The sequence below is a fragment of the Saccoglossus kowalevskii genome, chromosome 1 (assembly GCF_978046115.1).
Source record: "Saccoglossus kowalevskii chromosome 1, keSacKowa6.1, whole genome shotgun sequence".
In the NCBI taxonomy this organism is placed as follows: domain Eukaryota; kingdom Metazoa; phylum Hemichordata; class Enteropneusta; family Harrimaniidae; genus Saccoglossus; species Saccoglossus kowalevskii.
Window position 1 is genome coordinate 30,488,345 of NC_140641.1, and position 27,952 is coordinate 30,516,296.

General features: G+C 36.1%; 2 protein-coding genes across 2 annotated transcripts in view; one reads left to right on the forward strand and one right to left on the reverse strand.

Annotated features, from left to right (window-relative positions):
• The first annotated feature begins 11,631 nt into the window (after positions 1-11,631).
• LOC102807299 (methylglutaconyl-CoA hydratase, mitochondrial-like) lies at positions 11,632-15,137 on the forward strand. The gene is made up of 2 exons (XM_085500737.1): positions 11,632-12,488; positions 14,843-15,137. Exon 1 carries the CDS (start codon positions 11,729-11,731, stop codon positions 12,467-12,469), a length of 741 nt encoding a protein of 246 aa, XP_085356863.1. The 5' UTR covers positions 11,632-11,728; the 3' UTR covers positions 12,470-12,488; positions 14,843-15,137.
• Positions 15,054-27,952, reverse strand: part of LOC102807423 (glypican-5-like) — a 49,188-nt gene continuing 36,289 nt past the window's right edge. Inside the window, exons 3-7 of the mRNA XM_085500732.1 lie at positions 26,355-27,049; positions 25,487-25,740; positions 19,932-20,055; positions 18,751-18,916; positions 15,054-17,943 (exon numbers count right to left, since the gene is read on the reverse strand). Coding sequence (XP_085356858.1) covers positions 17,729-17,943; positions 18,751-18,916; positions 19,932-20,055; positions 25,487-25,740; positions 26,355-27,049 — 1,454 coding nt within the window. The 3' untranslated portion in view covers positions 15,054-17,728. The remainder of the gene's footprint in view (positions 17,944-18,750; positions 18,917-19,931; positions 20,056-25,486; positions 25,741-26,354; positions 27,050-27,952) is intronic.

Here is a 27,952-nt window from a genome sequence, read left to right on the forward strand (position 1 = left end):
TCAGCGGAGCCACCAAGTGGGGAGACAGGGTTCTCCCTACCAGGGTGTGGAGTTTTTGATAATTCTAAGTTTAAATGGAGCATTCTATGGCTTCCTTGGGGCCGGAATTACTATCAGACAGGTCACAGTTGAAGACTGTGGCCACATGTAATCCCTGGTCAATGAGAATTTTATGGTTGCCAAAGGATCTGCTCCCCAGGGTAAGGGAGCACATGGCCATGGCATGAGGGCGCTGCGCCCCTGTTCCCTTATTTAAAAAAAATCATGAGCTTCTCCTGTGAATTATGTGGAAATAGAACTGTGCAAATTTCATGTTCTACATTATATGTGATGATCATTACTATTTGCATATACTGTACAACTTTTATGTAATTAATATTGTATGCTTTATTTCAGTGGTGTAATTTTAGTGAGATTCTTGCGTAATAATAAACCCTGGACAGCATCATATTTCCAGAGTGACTCAAATGTTGAAGCTCTCTTCAACTTTATTGAGTTGGATTGCTTCTTGGAAACATCAAGTATTTCTCTTGGGAGTGGACAGGCTAAAAAGACTTTGCAGCAAGTGTTTGGTTCAGTGCCATCAGTTGTTCTTAAAATTGTTACCTTGGAAGAATGCACAACAGGTACATATTTAAAGCATATATATTTTTTATTCACAATATTTACATTTGGATGTAGCTGTTACACTATGTGTATAAAAAGTCCAGTTTGGTAATTGTTTATTAAAAAAAATTAAACTACTTTTATTTTGTCTGGCTCAGGCTGACAATTTTGTTTCTGAAACAACCGCCAATTTTGCCTTTTTATGCATATCCTTTTACAAAGATTTGTACAAAATCTGAGATGGGGACTTGTAATTTGTCTGTGTCCATAATAATTTCCTGAATGATGACACATCTCTTTGTTTCCTAAATAATTTGATCAAATATGGCAAAGTTGTGGTTATTTTAATGTCAGAATCCAGGCTTTGCTCTGTCCATCTTCATTTCTTGAAAAATACCAATTTTGTTGTATCCTTGTGCAATAATAAAATGGTTAACAATAGATGTGCATTTAAATTTGTTCCCATATTTAATCAAAAGTGGCTAATTCCTGTAAAAATAAAAGTTATTTCTTGAAGATGGCTAGCATGATTTTGTCCATATCACCACACTAAATATCACTGCACTTTGATATGGACATCTCTTTCAAACACACTTGCATATCTAAGCCAACATAACTGTATTGTACAGTGTTTCCTCTGCCACTCACTAGACATACAAATGGCTAATAAACTGGTCAAGTGGCTAAAAGTGTACACAGCTGTTTAGCCAAACTGGCTAATAACTGTTTGTGGCTAAAATGATAATACTCAAAGTTATGCTCATGTATGCAGTGTTATATTTAGTTTGTTATCTCATAATCAGTTTAACATTTTTTTGGCTTACAATATTTATTAATAGTTAGCCACAATGGTTAAACAAGCAAATAAGCCAGAGGAAACACTGATATTATTTATTCCAGTGTTAATGAAAATGACATCAACATATCAAGGTCACTTATTGGCTCCCCACTGGACAAAGTCCAGTAGGGGGCTTGTAGTTTTGCATTTGTCAGTCAGTCCGTCCGTCTGTCCAGAGTAATTTCACTGAGATGGCTTGACCGATTTTGTTGAGACTTGGTACAAAGACACAGGGACCACCCATACAGATGCACATTGTTTTACTTTTATGAAATGATCAAATATGGTCGACTGGCAGTCATTTTGATTGTCAATCATGGCTTTTGTCTGTTCATTGATATTTCTCAGAGATGCCTTGACTGATTTCAATGATACTAGGTACAAAGACACAGTGAGGAGGTATACATTATGCACATGGATTTGTTTCCTGATTTGATCAAATATGGCTGCCTGGTGGTCATTTTGAATGTGAGAATCTGGCCTTTTACATAGTAACCAAGCTTACATATGCATGTCAATATACTTTTAGCTCCTGTGATGTACAGCGCCCTCTATCACTGATATAGTGCCCTCATATGCTTTTAAGGAAACATTTTTATAGATTCTTTATGCAACCTCTTGAATCTTCTTTTATTATTATTACTGTGGACCAATTTGCACAGCACCCTCAATCATCAATATAGCCACCCCACATGACTTTTCTCTATTATTTTTTTTTTCATTTACTTGTATCAAACTGTGATCTGGCATTCAAAATGTTTTGGTTTGCCTGTTATTTCTTGAATTTGACATTGTATAAAGACAAAGTGACATATGGCTGTCCGGCAGCAATATCAAATTCCAGTCATTTTGTCTCTGTCATTATTAGTCCCCGTTCGGACGTAGTCCGAAAACGGGGACTTATGTTTTGCCCTGTGTGCGTCCGTGATCACCTGTATCTCGAACATGCATGGACCGATTAAGTTCAAACTTCACTCATACATCACACATTATATGGGACATATGCACATGCATTTTTTTCATGATCCGATTAACGATAGCCGAATAGCTGCCATTTTAAGGCCGAAAATGCATCAAAATCACGTATTTTCACAATTCCAGAACCGGATCTCAGTCATACATGGATGGATTTTGTTCAGATTTAGTACAACGTGTTGTACATATGCAGGTGCATTTTGGTCATGATCTGCTTTGAATGTATATGTCACTCAAATATGAACGGAACGGGGACGTGTCATTGACAATGACTTGTTTCTGAGATAACTTGACCAATGTAAATACAAACTGACCCACCCTTAACCAGGTTATAAGAATATTTTGAATTCAAAACAAATCAACAAGACAAGTGGGGGCTATGAGTATCTTCCACTTCACTCTGTACATGACATCCACAGCCGACAACATTATTGTTAACTGTATGGATTCCTAGTCCTATCCTCGGGGCGGAGTTACGTCACAGACGTTCTACGTTGCTAAGACACGCACCACTGTACCACGTATTTATATGGGCTTTGTACATGCTGCTGTGAAACGCCGGTGGAGCCGGTGAAAACTTGAGAAAACAACACAAACTCAACTTCGAAGTAATCCCGAACAACCAAATTCATATATGTTACACACGTAGGGCTAATCTTGTTACACTGTTCAGGGGACTCTCAACAACCATCGCAAAGTACCGTTTTCTGCGGTTTTTGGTCTTTGTTTTCACCGCGAGGGTTGCCAGGTGGTAGAAAATGTCCGGATGTCCGCCCCCGAGGATAAATATGGCATCCAAATTGTGTGTGTTTTGATATATCTTCTTAGACTTTTTTGTATACTTTTTTTCTTTAGATTGTGGTAATGCATTGAGAGAGCTGCAAGATAATAGAAATATTATAAGTAACAGTGATCAACATGAAAGTAAGGGAAAATTGTCTGATACTGATTCAGTAGATGTGAAGAAAGGTGGCATCATTGATAGGCAACAGTACATGGCAAGTTCTGATAATGAAAGTGTGAAACAGAGAAGAAAGGCAAGACGTAGAATAGTACTAACGTCAGATACTGATTCTAGAAACATGAATGATAGTTACATCAGTGACAGGCAAAAGAACATGTCAAGTTCTGATAATGAAAGTGTGAAATTGAAAAGAAAGGCAAGAAAACGTACGATGGTACTAACGTCAGATACTGATTCTAGAAACATGAATGATAGTTACATCAGTGACAGGCAAAAGAACATGTCAAGTTCTGATAATGAAAGTGTGAAATTGAAAAGAAAGGCAAGAAAACGTACGATGGTACTAACGTCAGATACTGATTCTAGAAACATGAATGATAGTTACATCAGTGACAGGCAAAAGAACATGTCAAGTTCTGATAATGAAAGTGTGAAATTGAAAAGAAAGGCAAGAAAACGTACGATGGTACTAACGTCAGATACTGATTCTAGAAACATGAATGATAGTTACATCAGTGACAGGTAAAAGAACATGTCAAGTTCTGATAATGAAAGTGTGAAATTGAAAAGAAAGGCAAGAAAACGTACGATGGTACTAACGTCAGATACTGATTCTAGAAACATGAATGATAGTTACATCAGTGACAGGCAAAAGAACATGTCAAGTTCTGATAATGAAAGTGTGAAATTGAAAAGAAAGGCAAGAAAACGTACGATGGTACTAACGTCAGATACTGATTCTAGAAACATGAATGATAGTTACATCAGTGACAGGCAAAAGAACATGTCAAGTTCTGATAATGAAAGTGTGAAATTGAAAAGAAAGGCAAGAAAACGTACGATGGTACTAACGTCAGATACTGATTCAGGAGACATGAATGATAGTTACATCAGTGACAGGCAAAAGAACATTTCAAGTTCTGATAATGAAAGTGTGAAATTGAAAAGAAAGGCAAGAAAACGTACGATGGTACTAACGTCAGATACTGATTCAGGAGACATGAATGATAGTTACATCAGTGACAGGCAAAAGAACATTTCAAGTTCTGATAATGAAAGTGTGAAACAGAGAAGAAAGGCAAGAAAACGTACGATGGTACTAACGTCAGATACTGATTCAGGAGACATGAATGATAGTTACATCAGTGACAGGCAAAAGAACATTTCAAGTTCTGATAATGAAAGTGTGAAATTGAAAAGAAAGGCAAGAAAACGTACGATGGTACTAACGTCAGATACTGATTCAGGAGACATGAATGATAGTTGCATCAGTGACAGGCAAAAGAACATGTCAAGTTCTGATGATGAAACTGTGAAATGGAGAAAAAAAGACAAATTGTATGAGTGTAATATCAGATAATAATTCGAACATTCGCAACCAAGTGATTGATCTCACTGAATCTCCTGTTGCTGGGAATATTGTCATTGATCTCACATCCTCCCCTGCAGCTTTTCATGAATTATCTTCCAAAAATCAGGGAAAGGGTAATAAAAATGACATGTATAAACCTCTTAGCAGTGACAGTGCTGCTTCTGAATGGTCTGACGAGGGAAATGTTCCAGTAAAAGGAAGGGTAATACCAGCAAATGAATTTTCATTCCTGACACCAAAAGCTGTTAACAAATTGCCATATGATATTGATGGGACATGTGCTTATCGTCTAAAGTATGACCCAACCCCAGGCAATACCATGAAAAGTACTTTAGATGCGAGAAACTGGAGACGCTATAATAGGTCATTTACCAAAGCTTTCACAAAAAAACATGGGAGACGTTTACGATCTGTGTGTAAAGGAAGTTACAAATGTGTAAATTATCAGTGCCCATTTCGTACATATTATGAAACTTGCAATTCAAGGCATTATCTGAAACAGGACAAAGATAGCGAAGAATGTGAGCACAAAATGAAATATTTTGCATGCAACACTGTAAAAATATGGGAATTCCCCCAAAATAGCAATACAGTAACTATTTACCATTATGGCGCACATACTTGTAACCCTGTAAAGCGATCTACACTCCCTTCTGAAATGCAGGAAGCAGTGAAAAACAATCCCAATAAAAAGCCATGTGAGCTATCTTCACAGATTTTAATGAATGCTGTACAAAATGCAAAGTGTCGTGAAGATATAGAAAAAACTGCATTCAATTTGTCTGACAAAATGCAAGCAATAAATATGAAATACAGGACACCTGGAAGCCAAGTAGCATCAAAAAAATTAGATGAACTCCAAAATGAATGTGTTAATACATACAACGATAACTATTTATTATACAGATATCAAATAAAAGAACAACGAAATGGTATGTGGTTTGTAATTCAGTCAACCTGCAAAGATGGTAAAATTTCTAAACACGAGTTTCAAACCCACTGTCCAGAACAGTATCAAACTTACATCATCAAGTCATCTGTGGAGCGACTGAAAACAGCCACACATATTATGGATACAGAACACATGATGTGTGATGAATGGTGTTTCATGGATTTTAAGCACAACAGAGTAAAGTCAAAGAGACATAAACTCAAAAGTGTTAGTGTGAGTACTTACCATCCTTTGTTGAAAAGGGTCGTTTGGTTAGCCCGAATGGACTGTGAACAAGAAAATAGTGAAACAGTAGAGTTGTTCCTAGAAATGTTTGATGAAATGATGTCCAGCTTTACAAACTCTGCTATTAAACAGTTCAAACCTGTTGCAGGCTGGATGCTTGATGAAGGTGGTGCTCTTCATTGTAGTCTTGAAAAAAGATTTGGAAGACAATACTGTGATGAAAATAGTGTAAGTTGTCGTCTACATCTTATGCAGTGTGCTCTCCGACATGCCAACAGTGCTTTTATGGGACAGTTAAACAAAAACTATACAGTAACAAAATTCAAATTTCTTGTAAATGAACTTGTGTATTCTGTCACAGTGAATGAGTATATGACATACTACAGGGAAATAGAAACTTTCATCAAAGAGAGTGGAAATTCCGGATTACTTCCATGGTTACATTGGTGGGACAAAAGACGTCATCATGTCATGGAAGCGTACCGACATAAACCATTGTCATGCCCCAATACAAATCTAGCAGAGGCAAGTCATGCATCCATGACACTCAGTAGTGGTTCAGATATCACATTACCCGAGGCAGCTGTATATGATGTTGCTGATTCATTTAAATATGGGCAACAAATTAGAAGCTATTGTGAAGGCACGGCCAAAAGTGGTAAAGGCCCATCCTATGCGGTAAAACAAAAAATAAAAGAAAATAAGGAAGATAAAACGGTGAATGTGCTAATGAAGGAACTAGATACTCAGTATGATGGAAATGGTGGTCCACTTATGCCATCTACATCAACTTTTCAGTCGAATCCAGAAGCATCTCATCGAGCAGATAAGGGTAGAGATATTGATATAAGGCCAAAAGGAAGAACCAGAGTGAACATAAGTAATAGTTTAAATGCCTCTCTTCAAAAAGCCAAACTAATGTTCAACTATAAAATGACTGAGATTGAGGTAAATTCTCCAACACAGGCATCTCTGTGCATTGAAGGCAGTGATGAGAACATATATTTTATTACACTTGCTGAAATGCCGAGATGCAGTTGTCCTTTTGCTGATAGTCAAAATTCTATTCGACAAGGGGCTGTGGCCTGCAAGCATCGGCTCTTTGTTCTGTTACTTCTTGGGTAAAGAGAAAAGGACAAGATTATGTTACAGTTAATAGTTATAACCAAAAAGAAATAAGAGAAATTGTAACAAAATTAGAAAATTATAAGATCATGCAGACACCTGCTCATGTAATGTTAGAAACCTCCAGCCCCAAACAGCTGAAACTATATACAGCAATTGACACAGATAGAGATACTTATGAAATTGTATTTTTACATGGATTAATTTCAAACTGTTATGGATGCAATGACTCGTACAGTAATAAATAGAAAACAGAGCCATACGACTTGATAATTAAGCACCCAGAAGTCAGGCCTTGCTATAACTGAGCTTCAAACAAGTGGTACATATCTAATGGGAAAAAAAAGCAAAATGCTTACTATCATCTGAGTTTACATTGTGTGCGAACAATTCACCCCAACTTTGAACCTTTACTTGTTGTAATGCCAATCACAGTTCAGTTTGCTTTAACAAATAAACACAAGCAAGTCCTGAAAAAGGCAGGATTTCCTCACTTGGCTGAAGATTAGTTAAAAGTACCATCTATTTAGATAATAGAGTAACACCGTAAATACTTTATTTTAGCTGGAATTGATTTTCGCTGAAAAGGCTTTTTGGGCGTTTTGTATTGAATTTATTTTCACGGATTTTTGATGAGCTGAATGTGAAATATAAGAAAAAAGTATATTCGCTGGATTTTATTTTCACAAAATGATCCCTTCGGCTAAAATGGCGGAAATAAATTCCAAGCGCAAATAAAGTATTCTACAGTATGTAGTTTATGATTTGCCCTTCGTTTGTGGCATCTCCATAGTTAAAAAATTGTTGTGATTTTGACTTCTTGTGTTTTTTAGCTCTGAAGGGGGTAGACTGATCTATTGCCATCCTGACTGATCAATATTTCTACATTTTCCTCAATAGCAATGTAACTTTGTGTTTGCGCCAAAGGTATCATATAAAAAGGCATGTGTGGCAGTGATAGAAGTACACTATATGCATGGGGAGTTTTCAACATTACCGACTACTTAATTCTGTTCCTACTTTCAATTTAATAACTTGTTATTTTGCGTTATTTAAATAAAGTGACTCTGGAAGTAAATGGTCTGCTTTCACTAACATGATTCATAAATATGAAATACGGTCATACCATAAAAAAAAACAAATTTGATTTATATATGCACATTTTGTATGTATAAACTTGTAACATTCAGAATGGCTTTTAAAAGACTGACCATTAACTATAAATTTGACATTTCTGTTTCACAAATGATGTTTGACAACATTCCTGTTTATAACATATTTGTGATGAAGCCAGATTGTGTTACGCTTCTTATTATATTGGTTTAGTCTTTACTACTCTGGGGGTTTGCTAGTAGTTATTTATCTATTCCATTCCATTCTTGATTTCCATTGGAAACCATAGAACTCCTTCGGGAAGAAAATGAATAGACTATCCTGGTTAAATATAGATAAATATAATTTCTGGCCATTTTATGCTGCCGTTAAACATTTAATTATTTATATCAGTGAAGTCTGGAAATTACTGATCAAACTAGAAAAATAAGAAAGTCGTAGAAAGGGCATTTCAGTCCAATAATCTCTATACTATTGAGTGAATTGTAGGTCGAAATGCCCCCCCCCACGTTTTACAGGTCTGTTTCACCTTTGTTTTGATTATTTTGGATTAGCCTGACATGTACTGAGGTGTGAATGGCGCCCCCTTCGAACTGCAACAAACGTTAAGCTGATCGTCGTAGAGGGCGTAACTCGAGCGATATTTTTTAAGTCTGAAAACTTTATTTCTGTTAAACTATCAGGCATATTACTTTTGAATAAATGTAACCACAAAATGACCAGTTGCATCATACCAAGTTTATTCACAAAAATATACACATTTCTGGTATTACAATGACAAATACCTGTGATGATCGGATAAAGAGAATTTTGGTGACAAGTTCTGCAATACTTCCAATAGCTACAAAAAAAACTAAAAAATATGTTTGAAAAACACTGCACAGAAACAATGCATAATGACAATAAAGGCACTAGTCACAAAAATAAACTTTGTACCTACAGACAGCTGAAAACTGATTTTGCACTTGAAAAATACCCTGAAATTATTAAAAAACCCATCCACAGATCATCTATGACTAAACTGAGGAGAAGTGCCCACATACTTCAGATTGAAGTTGGGCGATATCACAACATAGATATCTTAAATAGAACATGCCCTGTCTGTGACTCCAATGAAATTGAAGACGAAGAACACTTCCTCTTCAATTGTAACCTGTACAAATTTGAAAGAGATGCTTTGTTAGTCCCCGTTCGGACGCAGTCCGAAAACGGGGACTTATGTTTTGCCCTGTGTGTGTCCGTCCGTGCGTCCGTGATCACCTGTATCTCGAACATGCATGGACCGATTAAGTTCAAACTTCACTCATACATCACACATTATATGGGACATATGCACATCCATTTTTTTCATGATCCGATTAACGATAGCCGAATAGCGGCCATTTTAAGGCCGAAAATGCATCAAAATCACACATTTTCACCATTCCGGACCCGGATCTCAGTTATGCATGGACGGATTTTGTTCAAATTTGGTACATACATTAAACATAATAGGACCTTGATGCACGTCATTTTTTTTTTGGATCGGGTTCGAAATGGCCGACTGGCGGCCATTTTGTTTCAAAGAATTCAGTTCTGGATCCGTATCTGAAACATGCTTGGATTGATCGAGTTCAAACTTCACACACACAAGGTACATCATGTCACAAATATGTATGTGCATTTGTTTCATGATCTCATTAACGATAGCCAAATGGCGGCCGCTTTAAGGCCGAAAATGCATTGAAATCGCACATTTTCACCATTCCGGACCCGGATCTCAGTTATACATGGACGGATTTCATTCAAATTTGGTACATACATTAAACATAATAGGACCTTGATGCACGTCATTTTTTTTTTCGGATCAAGTTCGAAATAGCCGACTGGCGGCCATTTTGTTTTAAAGAATTCAGTTCTGGATCCGTATCCGAGACATGTCTGGATTGATCAAGTTCAAACTTCACACACACAAGGTACATCATGTCACAAATATGTATGTGCATTTGTTTCATGATCTCATTAACGATAGCCAAATGGCGGCCGCTTTAAGGCCGAAAATGCATTGAAATCGCACATTTTCACCATTCCGGACCCGTATCTCAGTTATGCATGGATGGATTTTGTTCAAATTTGGTACATACATTAAACATAATAGGACCTTGATGCACGTCTTTTTTTTTCGGATCAAGTTCGAAATGGCCGACTGGCGGCCATTTTGTTAAAGAATTCAGTTCTGGATCCGTATCCAAGACATGTCTGGATTGATCAAGTTCAAACTTCACACACCATACATCATGTCACAAATAGATATGTGCATTTGTTTCATGATCTGCTTAACAATAGCGGAATGATGGCCATTTTAAGGCCGAAAATGCATCAAAATCACGTATTTTCACAATTCCAGAACCGGATCTCAGTCATGCATGGATGGATTTTGTTCAGATGTAGCACAATGTGTTGTACATATGCAAGTGCATTTCGGTCATGATCTGCTTTGAATGTATCTGTCACTCAAATATGAACGGAAAGGGACGTGTCATTGACAATGACTTGTTTGAAAACTTAAACTTATCCGGTAATCTGAAAGCACTTCTCAATAACAAAAATTCTGAAACTGTCCAAGCAATTGCCAAGTTTATCAGCGACTGTTTCACTAAAAGAGAGAACTTCATGAAAAGCAATTTACCAGCTGCCTCAAAATAACACCAAAAAATATTTAATAATATTTTCACAGTATTACTATTTATTTATTTCCTTTTTTTATTATTATTGCTTATGTATTTTATTATTCCTTATATCCTTATTGTATTCTAATCTAGATCCCAGAGAGGATACGATATCAATAAAGATTGTTATTATTATTATTACTTTTTCATCAGCTGGGTGGATATCGAAAATTCAAAAATATCTTTGGTTTTGACAGTGTGTACGGTAGGTGGTCCAGTCACCAAGTGATGTGGCCATCATCTAAACTGAAGCAAATTTTTAAATAATCGCATACTAACAAATTTTGATCTAGCGACCAGCAACCAGCAGCCAGCGACCAGCAGCCAGCAACCAGCATATTAGTTACTTTGCATAGTTTGCGCACAGGAAGGAGCAAAGTTCGTAAACCGTACATCTTGCTACAAAACAGTTAACACTGATATAACTAAAATTGAATTTGGTTTGTGGTAAAAACTTACATAAAACGTACTTTGAAATTTCGAAAAACTCGGTCAGGTCGGGCTATCAGGTGGTCAGGTCACATGCAGGTCGTATGTGTCCTTAGCCTCGTACAAACAAAGTAACTAAGGACACATACGACCTGCATGTGACCTGACCACCTGATAGCCCGACCTGATAGCCCGACCTGACCGAGTTTTTCGAAATTTCAAAGTACGTTTTATGTAAGTTTTTACCACAAACCAAATTCAATTTTAGTTATATCAGTGTTAACTGTTTTGTAGCAAGATGTACGGTTTACGAACTTTGCTCCTTCCTGTGCGCAAACTATGTAGTAATTTGAGCAAAGCAACAGAACTTGTGGGAATTCAGCATTTGGAAGGGAAACACGCCGGCATTGCGGTCATCAGTATGTCTCGCCGGAAACACAAAAATGCCATTAACGATGAATTTGTTAACCTACTCCAGGAAGTGCTTGATTCGGTTAAATTCAATGAAAAGTTGCGTGCGTTGATTTTAAAAAGCAACGTACCTGGAATGTTCTGCGCAGGCGCAGACCTCAAATACCGAGCAACTTTGCCCGCCGAAGAAATCGCTTCTGCAAGTCAAAAAATAAAACGCGTGTCCACCGAGTTAAAAACATTTCCTGTGCCAGTTATTGCAGCCATTGACGGGCTCGCACTTGGAGGTGGATTGGAACTTGCACTCGGCTGCGATATGAGAGTGGCTGCAAAAGACGTTTCCCTGGGGCAACCAGAAACCATGTTGGCACTCATACCTGGGGCAGGTGGCACCCAGAACTTGCCGCGACTGATTGGCGAGGCAAAGGCGAAAGAAATGATATTCTGTGACCGCAGATTGTCTGGAGAAGAAGCAGAAAAGATCGGATTAGTGAACTATGCCGTAGATCAAAATGACAGTGGTGATGCAGCATATCAGAAATCACTCAGGATTGCAGAGCAAATTCTTTCAAAGGCACCGTTGGCTGTAAAGATGGCAAAAAAAGCCATTAATAATGGACTGAATGTTGACCTAAATACTGGTCTTGTAATTGAAACTGCATGCTATGCACAAATAATACCTACTGAAGACCGCCTTGAAGGCTTACGGGCATTTATTGAAAAGAGGACTCCTGAATATAAAGGAAAATGATAACAAAATATATCAAAAGGTATATTAGTATTTAAAACATACTAGCCCAGAGACTTGGCTGTGATACTTGGCATAGCTGCCCATAATCACCACCCAGTGAAACGAGCTGGATCTAGCACAGAAATCGGTGCGGGTATGTAAATGGCGAAATGGTATGAAGCTAATTGGACAACTGACACAAACAACATTACGTCAAAGCATCCCCACGTGATCCTGGTTTCGAGGAGTCTGAACATAAATATAATTTACATAATCGCACACATTTTGCACATGTGACGTAGTGAGTGTGGTTGAAAATAATAGCCAACCACAGGACCCGGTCAAAATTTGATGGATCACCCTGTCTTATCTCTTTACTGAGCGACGGCAGCTACTTCCACGACCACATTCTGCTAATTTGAATAATCCAATTTGAATTTTCAGGCGCGTTTCATTGGGCGTTGGTTAGAATAAAAACCAACGGCCAGACTCTGGGCTAAAACAATCCAGCACAACAAACCCTTTGATTTTTTTTAAAAATTTCACAGTTCAAGCTGAAATAAAAGGTTTCTATTGTCATTGTGCAGTGCACTTGTTGATTGGTCAGTTGGATTCAACTACCAATAAAACTTATAAATATTCTTCAGTAATGTTCAAGATGCATAGTTGTTAATTTGCCAATGACTGATGGAAACCTGCAAAGATGGTAATTAATATGCACAAATATTTACCCAAAAACTAATCAGGGATCTGCACAGTCCTTAACTATGTACCAAGTGTCATTGAAATATGATGATTACTACTTGAAATATCATAAGCTGAAAATTAATTAATTAAGCAAATTAGGCAATTAATATGTACTAATATTACCTTAAAAACTATCAGGTCTGTGTAGTGCCCTATGACATCTATGTACCAAGTTTCATTGAAATGTGATGTAGTACTTGAGATATCAGTGGAAAAACAAAATATTTACAAATCATTATGCAAATTAGGTAATTGATATGCACGGATTTTTACCAAAAAACTAATCAAATCTGCGCACAAGTTCAGAGCATCTATGTACAAAGTTTCATCAAAATCCAATGAGTGGTTCTTTAGATATCAGTGGAAGAGTCATGAAACAGCTAAAAATGAGCTAATTATCATGCAAATTAGGTAATTAATATGCATGGATTTCTACCAAAACCTAATCAAATCTGCACATTGGCCCAGAGCATCTATGCACCAAGTTTTATCAAAAATCGATGTATGGTTCTTGAGATAGTAGTGGAACAGACACGCTTATAGACACATTAACTGCAAAGACTCCCATTGTGTGCTTCGCACATGAGAGTCAAACATTTAAAATCAGACAAATTACCTTATACTTTAGTTCTAGGTAGCTAATTATCAGTTTATTTTTTTCAAAATTTAATACAATTAGGACACAAATTTTCATTATATTTACCCAGCATGAATTTTTCGAACGAAAAAAACTGTAAAAATGAATAATTTCCATAGACGCTATGTTAAATCATGATTACCCATCTTACCACAGGGAGCCCAGGAACTATAATCAACTGTAATACGCAGTCTCTATGAGGGGGGGGGGTATCGGCTGGTATCTAGTGTAAGAAATAGACAAGGGATGAAGGCTCCAGCCAGCCCACATTTTTTAAACTCGAAAAAACAGACGAAAAAAATAAAAAATAAAATCTAAAAAAAATACCAGGTTGAAGAATATTTAGTTGCTCCTTCAAATTTCGCCAAAGCATTACCTACATTTTACCGATATCTGCAGAATAAATCAAGAAAACTACACAAATTTACTCCATTTAGGAATTCCTAACGGTTAGTCCGAACGCACGGCACAGTTGGAGGCATGGATTTCTACCAAAACCTAATCAAATCTGCACATTGGCCCAGAGCATCTATGCACCAAGTTTTATCAAAAATCGATGTATGGTTCTTGAGATAGTAGTGGAACAGACACGCTTATAGACACATTAACTGCAAAGACTCCCATTGAGTCAAACATTTAAAATCAGACAAATTACCTTATACTTTAGTTCTAGGTAGCTAATTATCAGTTTATTTTTTTCAAAATTTAATACAATTAGGACACAAATTTTCATTATATTTACCCAGCATGAATTTTTCGAAGGAAAAAAACTGTAAAAATGAATAATTTCCATACTGTGCCGTGCGTTCGGGCAAACCGTTAACAAAAACTAACCAAATGGAATTTTGAATACAATCTTTTTACATTAGAAATTAATGGTAAATTGCTCAAAAACACTTTCCATGGATGTTCAACCCACAATTCACTGATAACACAAACCACCCCTATCTCTAGTTTTGTAAACCGCTTAAAATCACATTGAAATAGTAGCAAACTACTTTATTGATCAGTTGACAGCCTGGACATGGAGGAAAGGAAGAAACTGTCACAGCAGGATTCAAACTCTGAGAACAAGTGCTGAATATGCATGCTCTCTTGATCTATCTGCTCCTTTATCAGGAACAGTTGATACAATGGCGGAAGAGAACAGAACACTACTGGTAGCGACTCTCGCACTCTTTACCAAAATCCATTATCCATTCATACAATCAATGACTTCAGTTTGTATATTAACATATATATATATATATATTTATTTTACTTGTTTACAAATAAAATAGTAATTGTTATGCATTTCTATAGACAGATTAATATTGTTGTACTTTCATTCTGAATTTTTAAAAAAATTTAAATTTCTTCCAGAAACTACATTATTAAAGTTGACTGCAGTTGGATACATCTGATCCAAAGTAAATATGTCAATAAAAAAATGTACATGTTTAAGAGGGGGTGCTATCCCAGGCAAAAAAAAAAAACATGATATTTTGATCTTGAATCTGCATGCAATCCCATAAAAAGCACAGGACAAACAAAAATTAATAAATATTAACATTTCACCAAAAAAAATGACCACAGGTCAAAGCACAGTTCCTTTAGAGCTCGAACTGCAGAATATACATATGGATTGACCATAAGAAATTTATGGGGTAGTCTGCGATTGAAAAAAAAAATCCATGGGGGGGGGGGGGGGGGGGGGGTATCCCACCCTTTCCCACACAAAAAAAAATGTTTAAAACTATTAAATTAAAGGAAAAATGCTTTGCACAGTAATTCAACAGCCCACCCTGATTTACAATGGTCAACCCCTCACTAAAAGTATAAAAAAAATCAGACAATATTCATATCAAATTGCTTACCACATTGACAAAATAAATTAGAAACACTTCAAAGCATGACGATTGTTGTATCAAGCGTTTGGACGATTTTATAGAGAGCACCACATATTGTCTTCAGACCTGTGTACCTGTCAATGTTCTACCCCCAGAAAAAAAAGGGGGGGGAACAGAGGAAATTATCTGTAAAAAGACCACTTACTGGGGAATTTGTGATGTGCATAGCAGATGGAAATTTAGATTATTTTCCCACTTTACTCTTGTATAATTTTTGGCTTCATACTCAGTATTTAACATGTTTTCACAGCTTGTGGGTTGGGAATTTGACATAAATTACAACAACAAAAGTTGAATGTTAGTCCCACACTTCCTCACCTGGTGGAAAACAATGACAGATACAAAACCTCTTTTGGAGCATATGATTAATCTTATTCTATCAGAACTTCATCACCTTGTGCAAAACAACTACACTAATGGAAAAAAAGCCAAATATGGTTTAACAGTATCAATGTCAAAATACTTCAAATTAAATGCTAATAGAATTCTCTAAAAGATGGAAAAGTATTGAATCAAAGATTGTTTCATATTGTTCACAGATGATTAATAATCCTAATGATTTACCTTTAAAAACATGTGGGCAGTTTAGTCTGTAGTCATTTACACTTGTCTTTCTCATTTTGTATTTTCAAAATTTTTTGTTGAAATCACAAATAAAAAAAATTCAACGCTGCTGCATTAAACAAACACAGCGTTTAGGCGAGCCTTACAATTACAACAAAGCAATAATTAAATTTTAAATAAAATAAAAGAGTAAAAATAAACTATATATTAAAAAGAAAACGTGGCAGTTTTCAGTTTACCAATATAATATAAACCTGACCTATTAAAAAAGTGTAGTGGTATTATTTTAAATCAGGAAACTTGTTTTTTCATGTCATGATAATGGCTCTAAGAATACACAAATGATACAATAATTTGTTGAAAAGGCTGTTAATGTTACAAAACTGTTTTTATACAACTGCTAATCAGAGAATGCTTTTCAAAAAGACACACGACATGTGTACAAAAAAATGACTAATAAACCTAATTTGCAAGGTTCATCTCTGAAACTGTTAATTAAAAGCCTGATGTTACAGTCCCTGCAAGTTCAATGGTTCAAAGAAAAACATAAGCCAAGTATAAATGTACAAATTCTTATTAAAATGCTAGCATGAATTGTCTTAATAAATTCCTTGGATATCTATGCAATGTTTAAAATTCTGTTTGTTGATTACTGTACACAATCAAAATTACTTATGCACGACGCCCACCTATTCCCCCCCCCTCCCCCAACACACTTAGGGTAACACATGCTGGTGCTCTGGAGGGGTGGCAGAGTGAGGAGTGGGGTGGGGGATGTTAGGGAACTATAACAGCAATGCTTACAATATTATAAATCACTTGCTATGTTAAACTGTTTTTGAAGATCAACTGTCAGCAAGTTTCCATTGATTGGAATATTGTCCTTTCTCCCCCAAAAGTACCAGGATGTGCGACCTGTAGAAATCATGCACAGAGCATATTGTGGTTATGTTGAAAGGTTTGTTGTGGAGATGTCATTAAACAATGAATCAGTTAAACCCTGATTTTGGCATTTTTGACCCAATCAGTTATTAAACAGAGATTCCAGCAGTTTCAGAGTCTGATTTCATATTGGACATGACTCACTAACCAGATTTAAAAAGCCAAGCTGAGACTAACAGGGGCAATTTTGACATACCCAGTGTGAAGTAACTGGGGCTTATGAAGATGACAAGTTAAAAAAATATATATGTATTCTGGGATCTTGTGTGTTAAATTGCAGCTCATAAAACAAATACAGATTACTCCCGATATTGATCAGTTGTAATCAATACAAACAGTAACTTGAAAGTAATCCCTTATAGTAAATGTCCATTGCAGTAATATACATTTTTATTTTATGCAAAAAAAAAAAGAAAAAAGTATGGTAACAAAATGCATTGAATTTCCTACATAACATATACATGTATAGAGCAGTTCTAATTTGTGTTGCATAGATAGTTTCTACCGCCTGTTGAGAAATACTGTAACTATAATAACTGTTAGTGTGGCAAGTGTTGATTTTGAAAGATGTGATGCTGATGATGGATTGTCCACTGTTTCTCCTTTTTTGCCTGTTCCGCCAAGTTTTGGAATGATGGACGATCCAATCGTCGTGGTTTCTTCAAAGCTGAAATCTTCTGCCGTTTCTGTGGTTACTAAAACCCGTACAGGGGCATCTGTAAAGAAGAAAGATTTATTAAAAGATCAACTAGAAATCAGTTATAAAACTCCCCTTTGAATCACTATCAATACAGTCACCTCACCTGGATGCCCATGTCATAAGGCATGGCTGAATATAAAAAAATTATACCATTGTGGCATACCAGTAATATGATAGACCCAAACGATGATTATATATATATATATATAATTATAATAACACAATCTAAGCAAGGTCTCAAAATATTTGCTATGTTATAGTATTTACTGATACGTTTAGCTTATAAAACCATATAGTAGGAAAATTCACGAAGCAAGTCTCCGATCAAAAATGTTCAGTCCCTTTTGTGTTCAGTTTAGACAGATTTCACAATTTACCTCTATGAACAGAAAACTACTGTTAAACAATTTTTCAGTCCCCATGGTGTTTCACTGTACAAAAGACCTCTGTAAACTGAACAGTTCAGTGAACTGCAAAAGTTTCTAAGTTGGTTTGATCATAATCATACTTCTGAAACTATGATGCCAGCTCAACTTGATATACAGGATGGGCAAAATGAATTATGTAGTTTCAACAACAAACACAATATTTATTTTTATAGACATAGAAAAACAGTTTGCAAAAAAAAAATCAATGATACTGAACTATAGATACTGAATAAGAGAAAAAACCATGGTGACCTGCATGTTCAAGAACAACCATACTTTGATGAATTTAAACTGACATCCGATTTTGTTTAAAGCACCAAGGAGGAATTAAAAGACTTGCTTTTAAGTGCCCCGTGGATTCAATATTTCAACACGAGGCAAAAATGTGACTGTACCTGTCTTGTCAGTTAGTCTAGTTTCTATAGCACCATCACCACTTTCTCCACTGCCTTCACAGTCTTCATCATCACAACCACTTCCTACATCTGGTAGATCTTTTCCATCACCACTCCCACTGATGTACAATTCTTCACCAGGAGCAGCAGATTTCCCTTTCAATAACTAACAAGAGAACATTTCACAATCTTTAATTAGAATAACATTTGTGATGTCATTTCGTAAAAGAAAACTTGTTCTAACAGAAAATTTATTTTTATTTACCTGACTATTAGAAAATGGATGGAAAATTGTTGAACAACTGGGAAAATTACTTTTTTTTCACATAGTTTTGGCCTTGGTTTTTTTTGTTTCGATTGTGTCTTGGTGATATTGCAGTAGTTTTTTTAGAAATACAGTAATCTGGCACCCCAAGTCCTTAATTAACAACCCCTTAAATTAAAATTATAGGGGGGTCCCCTTCCATGATTCCAAATTGTAATTTAAGTACATTTGGCTTCCGGATTTAATCGCTGGTAATGACTGCTCAAGTGTGTGCCATTCTGTAGGTCTGAGATTATTTGTGCAATGAAAAGTGACTAGGTAAACATTTTTTTTCATAAATACAATCAAAATATATTTTTGGTTGGTAAACAATTAAAATCATATCAATTTATATCTTCTTTACAAAAAATAACTATGCACACATGTAGATACTTCCTATTATAATAAAACACTGAATGCAGCAGCGTGTGACATTTAAACCCTGTAAGACTTAATGATACTCCAGCTTGATGAATGCTTATGGAATTCCAAGAATGGTTACTGAGGTTGCCAGGTTGAAAATTCAATTTTGCTTGGACGCTCATGACTAACACTTTTGCTATATATTAAGCACACAACTTTGAGTGGAGTATGTTTTTTACAGTGAGATTGCTAGGTTGAGAATTCAATTCTTCTTATACGTTACTGACTAATGTTTATGGCTTTTCATTGAATTGTATCGAATAAAAACAATTGTTATATAGGGACATCTCTCCCTTGAATTGCAAAATAGAATGATTAGATGAATATATTATTAGAAACATGCAGTTTTATTGAAATTCAGACCATTCAAGATGTCATTAAAAATTTGGAAAATCCCCCCAAAAAAGACTTAGATATGTGCAGCCAATCTGCAAACAAAAACGGTTAGGCTTACCTGTTGAATATGTAGAAGTTTATCTGTTATTTTGGCTATAACTTGATCCCTTTGGCGCGATACCCTCATTTCTGGGTTTGTATACTGTGCACTTAAACCATTGTCAACAACTGATTTTGAATAACTGAAATAAATAATTGTAAACAATGAAGCTTTGAAAAGCTGTGTTTAAAGTTAGCTTCACAGAATGGTGTATACTGCCCTCTAACATAATGAAAATAATTCCTTTGTTTTTTTAAATGCAACTATGAGTGGTTAACATAATAAATAGCCCGCAGCAATGTGCTCTGTAACAGAACTAATTTTGAGCAGATCCTAAAACAAAATGAAATCCCCACCCCAAACAAAGTCAACTTGTTTCAAGGATAAATAAAGAGTATGTGGCTATGGTCTTTTGTTTTTACATTTATTTTGTTTATAAAGTGTGAATTCCTGTTCTCGAATTTCCAAAACTATAATGAGATGTTTTAAGATCACTATATCAATGTGTATTTTCGGTTACGTGAATGACATACCAGACTGATTAGTTGAAAGATTAGTTACATAAAGAAAAATCTGTGTCAAATCAGCCTAGGGAGCACACTGACCAGTAGTTACAAATATGACGACTACTTGACACCATGTAAACAGGATCAACGGCACTTGAAGTAAGGCAATCACAGAACAAATGTGGTTCATTTCAAAAGACATAAAATCACCAACTTTTGTTAAAATATTTTTTTTTATTATCCTTCAACGTTTTATGGTTATTTTGAGAAATAAACAAGTCATTGTCAATGACACGTCCCCGTTCCGTTCATATTTGAGTGACATATACATTCAAAGCAGATCATGACCGAAATGCACCTGCATATGTACAACACATTGTGCTAAATCTGAACAAAATCCATCCATGCATGACTGAGATCCGGTTCTGGAATTGTGAAAATATGTGATTTTGATGCATTTTCGGCCTTAAAATGGCCATCATTCCGCTATTGTTAAGCAGATCATGAAACAAATGCACATATCTATTTGTGACATGATGTACCATGTGTGTGTGAAGTTTGAACTTGATCAATCCAGACATGTCTTGGATACGGATCCAGAACTGAATTCTTTAACAAAATGGCCGCCAGCCGGCCATTTCGAACTTGATCCGAAAAAAAAAAAAGACGTGCATCAAGGTCCTATTATGTTTAATGTATGTACCAAATTTGAACAAAATCCATCCATGCATAACTGAGATACGGGTCCGGAATGGTGAAAATGTGCGATTTCAATGCATTTTCGGCCTTAAAGCGGCCCCCATTTGGCTATCGTTAATGAGATCATGAAACAAATGCACATACATATTTGTGACATGATGTACCTTGTGTGTGTGAAGTTTGAACTTGATCAATCCAGACATGTCTCGGATACGGATCCAGAACTGAATTCTTTAAAACAATATGGCCGCCAGTCGGCTATTTCGAACTTGATCCGAAAAAAAAATGACGTGCATCAAGGTCCTATTATGTTTAATGTATGTACCAAATTTGAATGAAATCCGTCCATGCATAACTGAGATCCGGGTCCGGAATGGTGAAAATGTGCGATTTCAATGCATTTTCGGCCTTAAAGCGGCCGCCATTTGGTTATCGTTAATGAGATCATGAAACAAATGCACATACATATTTGTGACATGATGTACCTTGTGTGTGTGAAGTTTGAACTCGATCAATCCAAGCATGTCTCAGATACGGATCCAGAACTGAATTCTTTAAAACAAAATGGCCGCCAGTCGGCCATTTCGAACCCGATCCCAAAAAAAAAATGACGTGCATCAAGGTCCTATTATGTTTAATGTATGTACCAAATTTGAACAAAATCCGTCCATGCATAACTGAGATCCGGGTCCGGAATGGTGAAAATGTGCGATTTTGATGCATTTTCGGCCTTAAAATGGCCGCTATTCGGCTATCGTTAATCGGATCATGAAAAAAATGCATGTGCATATGTCCCATATAAGGTGTGATGTATGAGTGAAGTTTGAACTTAATCGGTCCATGCATGTTCGAGATACAGGTGATCACGGACGCACGGACGCACGGACGGACGGACGCACACAGGGCAAAACATAAGTCCCCGTTTTCGGACTGCGTCCGAATGGGGACTAACTACATGTACCGTGATAGTTACAATTTCAAGTATTTCTGCATATATATATAATTTATTTTGATGGTCTAATGAGAAGATCATCTTAATGGATTATATACATACTTGCATTGAATCAAACACAAACGAATGGTTTATTTCAAGCGATTCAGCTAATACAGAACAAGAGCTGCACATTAAATTACAAGAATTTACAAAATAGCCTCTCTGGTACACTTTTCTACGTTTGTTTATTAAATATGTAATGGGTACGAAGCCTCCCACATGCCTCCTTGAAGACTAATAGAGCATTCACATCGGTTTTTTGTGTTTTTTTATACCAGTACCGGGTGGCAGAGTTCAAACACCTTTGCGTTCCAGCACTGGGGTAACTATTGCGTAAAAAGCAGGTGTAAACACAAAACATGGCTTAAACACTACCACTTGACAACTATTCACAATGGGTTTTAAAAGAATATAGTTCTTTAGTAAGATGCAACCCATACCCTACGCTGTTCACAGAGGTGCTAGATTACTAAACTCTATTAAGAGTTGTGACTACTAATTTCAACAAAACACTACTGTAACAATGTAACCAAAGGAAAACGGACTGGACCGGACTGGACCGGACTGGACATCACCACACTACATTAAGTCCAACAAAACATTTTTTTTAAAAGAAGGCTTACACACACTTTTCCCTGAAGTGAAGTCCAACAAGGCCTCACTGCCAAGTTCTTTAATGCCATACAGCATTGTGATATGTAGAACATTTTGGTATCAATTTACCAGTTACACTGATAACTACATGAAATTTTCTGTATGGTGTAATTTAACACTACATTTATCAGTACATTAGATGACAGTAACCACCCTCCAATAAGAGTATATATAACCATAATGTTGCACACACAAATACATTGAACTTTGGAAAGATGAGAAAGAGGGCAAAAACAAGGTAATCCGATTACGGAGACAGCAAGTGTCTGAAGACTCGTATGACTGTAGGCACGATGTAAATCCCAAATAAAGACGAACACATCAGGATCAGGTGATCCAGACAGCAAGTGCCACAGATTCTCTTACCAATTAAAAGCCTGTATCGTTTATCAGATTAACACAGACAGTCACACTCATTTTACTCCACATGTTGTATACCGGTACTGAACAGCACAATATGAAGCAAATATACTTTTGGAATTTACAAATCGGTGGAAAAAAATCCAGATTGCACACAATATAGACAATAAAGACTATAATGTGATCGACAGCAAGATATGGGTATGATTTATTAGGTAAGAGCATTCTGTGATGTACAGTATGACTCTGAAGATTATCTCTATATCTCTATAAAGTTGACTTGATGTAATAATGTGATGTTGCAACAGTACAATCATCATTTTCTGGTCAAATACAGAAATAACTTCCATATAAAAACAACATCATGGCTATAAAGACCATTTTAATGAAGTCCCTTGGACGGTTACTAAAAACAGATTTGACTGTATTTTGTTTTATATTGCATCTTGCAAGTATGTTTTATCGCAAGATATGATATTTTGGCAGCAAATTCTCATTTGATGACGACAAATCCCAATGTGCATGAACCTTCATTTACTTATCCATATAGATTATTTGTAACATATGCACTAGCACTTTCATGATTTCACTAAACAAATAAAGATTTTGTTTAGGCGGCAAAAAGCAGTATTTTATGATCAAGACACAATATAAAAAAAAAATTTAAATTGTTAAATGCTAATCTTTAAGCTAAACTCGCAAGAATGAAAAGAATAAGAGTTAATCGATTGTATTCATGCAATATGAAAGGTAAATTATTCAGAATGATTCAGTCTCTTCATTTATTCTATTGGGTGTCTGGGCAGAGGTGGATTGTGTTTTACGATATCTGGGGAGTTAGCCTGCTTCAGAACAGACATGGCAGGGAAAATACCATCAGCTTTGTTAATGGCAACCACTGATGTAAGCCAGTCAGAAAGGTCAGCTTTGAGAACAGAGATATAAGACAGATCACCATTCAAAGCTGTAGTTCATTTATATTTCCTATTTATTTAATGTTAAAACCTGTTTTGTATTTGCATTATAATTGCCAGTATACTACCAACCAGACCAAAAGAATTTAATTCATTGCATTACTTTTGGAAGGCATTCAATTTTGTTTAAATAATTTGCATATAAAAGTTTCATGCCACTGAATATGAATTTTCCATGCACTGCCTTAATGGCTTCAAAGACTGCCTCAATGCATGCATTTGGTAGTGACAATTTTAGGTCATTGTCGTCTTGTAGACTCTAAAGAAAATCATCAACATGTACTTGTATCAAAAGTGCATTTTAAGGTCACCAACTGTATGAATTAAAGACGACCACCCCAATGAGTGAATTATGATTTGCAATTGGTTTAGGTGGGAGAACACAAGAATTGTTTTTGTGTCCCATTATGATGGAAAAGAAGGAAAACAAGGTTTCAGATTAGGGGTGGACGAGGTGGATGGGGGATGTGTTATGATAACCTCAGCATTACATAGCACTTATCCTAGGGCAAAAACGGGTGTAAACGCAAAACTAGGCTTAAACTCCATCACTCTGAGACAATTCCTGATTGTCACCGAGTTGGGGCTTTAAGGTGCATGTGATTTTTGACACATGTCAAATTCAATTTACCGGTAGCTATCAGTAAAGGTTTTCAACTGACGTTGTATTAAACTCTAGATCTGCTGATTGGTTTGATTATGTTAATAAGTATGTACACTATACATAAATTAACTTTTGGCCGAGTAGTTCCTGCTGCTCTGACCTACTGATCAGTACTGTAAAATCTGTATAGGAAGCCACGGTTTCTGTTAAAATGGTACAATGAATAGAGGGGATGCGGTTTCTATTGGAGCATATACACAAATGAGATAGTGATTTTTTTTGTTCTCAATTATTAAAAAAAAATGGTGCGACTTCTATTAGGGATGTGGCTTCTAATACAAATTTTACAGTAGGTCTCACATTCAAATTATAACTTCATTTGAACACCAAAAATGGATCATTATGAGAATGCCACATTAGCCTGTTAGCTGATATACCAGTAGCTCTACTGTATAGTTTGACAATTGAAAAATACTAGAAAATTAAACTTATTGTCACATATAAAATATGGAAGCATTCAGCTAGCCATTTTTCAAGAAGTACAAAATTTTAAGATATCTCCGGGAAATGAATAAACCTGAGAAAGGTACATACATACCAAAATTTAAAGCAAATGGACTTGCCGTTTTCAAGGAGTAGAAAATATTGACACCGGTAGACAAGCAGTAATATGAACGGCCAAATAAAGGAATGTGAGATAGTGGTGGATTAAATGTTACCTGGCACCCAAAAAAATTATGAAAGAAGTTTTTTTTTATATCAAATAATTTCAAACAACTCACCTTCCTTTATCTTCTCCATTCCAACAATTATAATCCACTAGAAATGCAAAATTATCTTTTTCACAGATTCCATCAGCTAGAGTGTTATAAAAGTCTTTTGAGCTGATTAGACTTCGTATGACGGATCTTATTCTGTCATAAAGAGTCGATGGTTCACTTTGTAACGGGTATTCCCTGCTAAAATCTTGCGCTTCATACAGTTCATTTATCGTGCTGCGTTTAAGTCGTGGTGGGCTTCCACAGCTTGTTACCACCTAGAATACAAACACATTTGCACTTTTAAAATCCAATTTAGAAAGCAAAATGACATTTCATCAAGGTCCAATAAATTTCAATGCATGTAACCAAATTTGAACAAAATGTATCCACAAGCAACCAAGATCTGGTTTCAAAAAGCTTGATAATTTTTTATCACAAAAATGGCCACCATTTTGTCATCTGCAATCAGATCATAAAATGAACGGAGAAGCATATGCACCCCAAGAAAGTTGTGAAAGTTGAATGTGATTGACCCTGCATGTCAGAGATATAGCTCTTGATTGGTCCAGGCATGTCTAAGATACAGGTGACGACATGCCTATGCATGGAGGTCAATCCACAGAGCTAAATATGCAGGCTCCTAGCTTCAAACTTACACATTTTGTATCCCAAGAAAAGTAAAGCTCCGACAATTTTAGGAACATCTATGTCTATGGCTTCTTTGTTTCGAACTCTGCATAATTCAATATTAAACTTTCAATACTATCCTCAAAAAATGTCAGACAGTGTTTCACTGCAGTTTGAGAACGAAGCTTAAAACGAGCTGATATCACGCGTTTACAATGCAAGGCATGCAAGTATATCACATCACTTTGGCAAGAAAACTTACCTCTGTTGATATTCTAGGTCCATAATCCATGGCATGCATTATTGCATCACCAATTTTACTGTGCATGTCTTGTACCACGTACTGTATATCATACACACCACGCATTCCTGCAGTTAACTCATCCAGAGCAGTGATGTAATCACTCCAAAAAGGATCAATATCTGCCACATTGGCAAGGCATCCTTTCATCACATTACGACAAAAACTGTTACAAGGTTTTATCATAGTCAATCCATTGCAGGAACTGCAGTATTTTAGCTTGAGCAGAGCTTTGCTGCACTCTCTAGTCAATACTATATGATCTGTGGTGTTAATCACTTCTATTCCAAGGTTCAAAGCTTGAATGAAAACCCTCGCCGCTTGCAGCGACTTCTGTAGATGCAGTGCTAGTCTGTGCGGGATTTCTCCAAATGGTTTTATTTCCTGCTGTGACTGCATCAAACATTCCCTGTAATCCTCTGGCATTCCTACTTGTCTTGTATTTACATAATGAACATAGACCATTGGGAAGAGCTTATCAAAGAAACTAGAGACACTGTCAGTTACATCAACCTCCTTTCCTTGCACATACGATGCTAAGTCCATATAAAGATCTGATGTTAATGTGTGAGCTTCAATGGCTATTTTAGGGAAAAGTGTCCTCATTTCTGTATTTGTAGCTTCTTCTGCATTCACTAAATATACATCAAACTCTTCTGTGAAAATAGAAAAAAAGGCATTTAACCATGAGGATTAATTTGCAAGAAAAGTTTAAAATAGAGAGGTTGTCAACTGTGCAGGAATTGAGCTCCAAGGAACACTAGCACACACTGAAAACATAAAGGCTCATGGGTAGATGGTTATTTGCATGCTCAGGTGAAGATTCTCTCGCTTGAAGTATTTCTGTAAACTGGCATTTTTATTTATCATGAGGATGTGACAATTTTTCGGCTAAAATTTTGCATATTTGCACTCATTTTTCAAGCATTTGTTAATCATTTCACCACCAGACTTTCTTGCCCAAGATTTTCAGCATTTTTTTTCAATATTTTCGGAAAAGACAAAATGTTTGTCCCAATCTTCTGAACGAAAGTGCAGACTATAAAAAAGACTATTTTGTGAACTTGTGATGAAAAGATGGTTGTGAAAAGGCAAAGTTGGGACCAAATGGAAATTTTTCATTACCTAAATGTTTTGATCATTGCTTGGGAAAAACCTAGTAACAATTGTGTGGGTTTCATTTATGTTAGGTTAAGTTGACAAAAGTTGTGGTTGGTATTCAGAGGGTTAATGATAATTTTACCCAGTCAAATTTATAATGTAAAAATATTAGATATGCATACATGTGTGACGTAGAAAATGAATGACAACAGCAAAGACCGATAAATATTCATAAATTGCGCTGCGCATGTTTAAACATTTCATTTAGCATCATTTATCTCAGAAGCACACATTGATACCATAATTAGACAGCAAGTTATTTTACGCCTGAATGGTCATTGTGCATCCATCAGCAAAGCAGTCAGTCACAAAGCAGGCCATGCTTTTTAGGACTAGTGTAAACTTGACAGCTGTCACAGTTAGTTACCAAGAACATCCGGTGTTCTGTGTACCAAACA

Coding starts and splice junctions, on each gene's coding strand:
- LOC102807299 (XM_085500737.1), top strand. CDS start 11,729: ATGTCTCGCCGGAAACACAAAAATGCCATTAACGATGAATTTGTTAAC.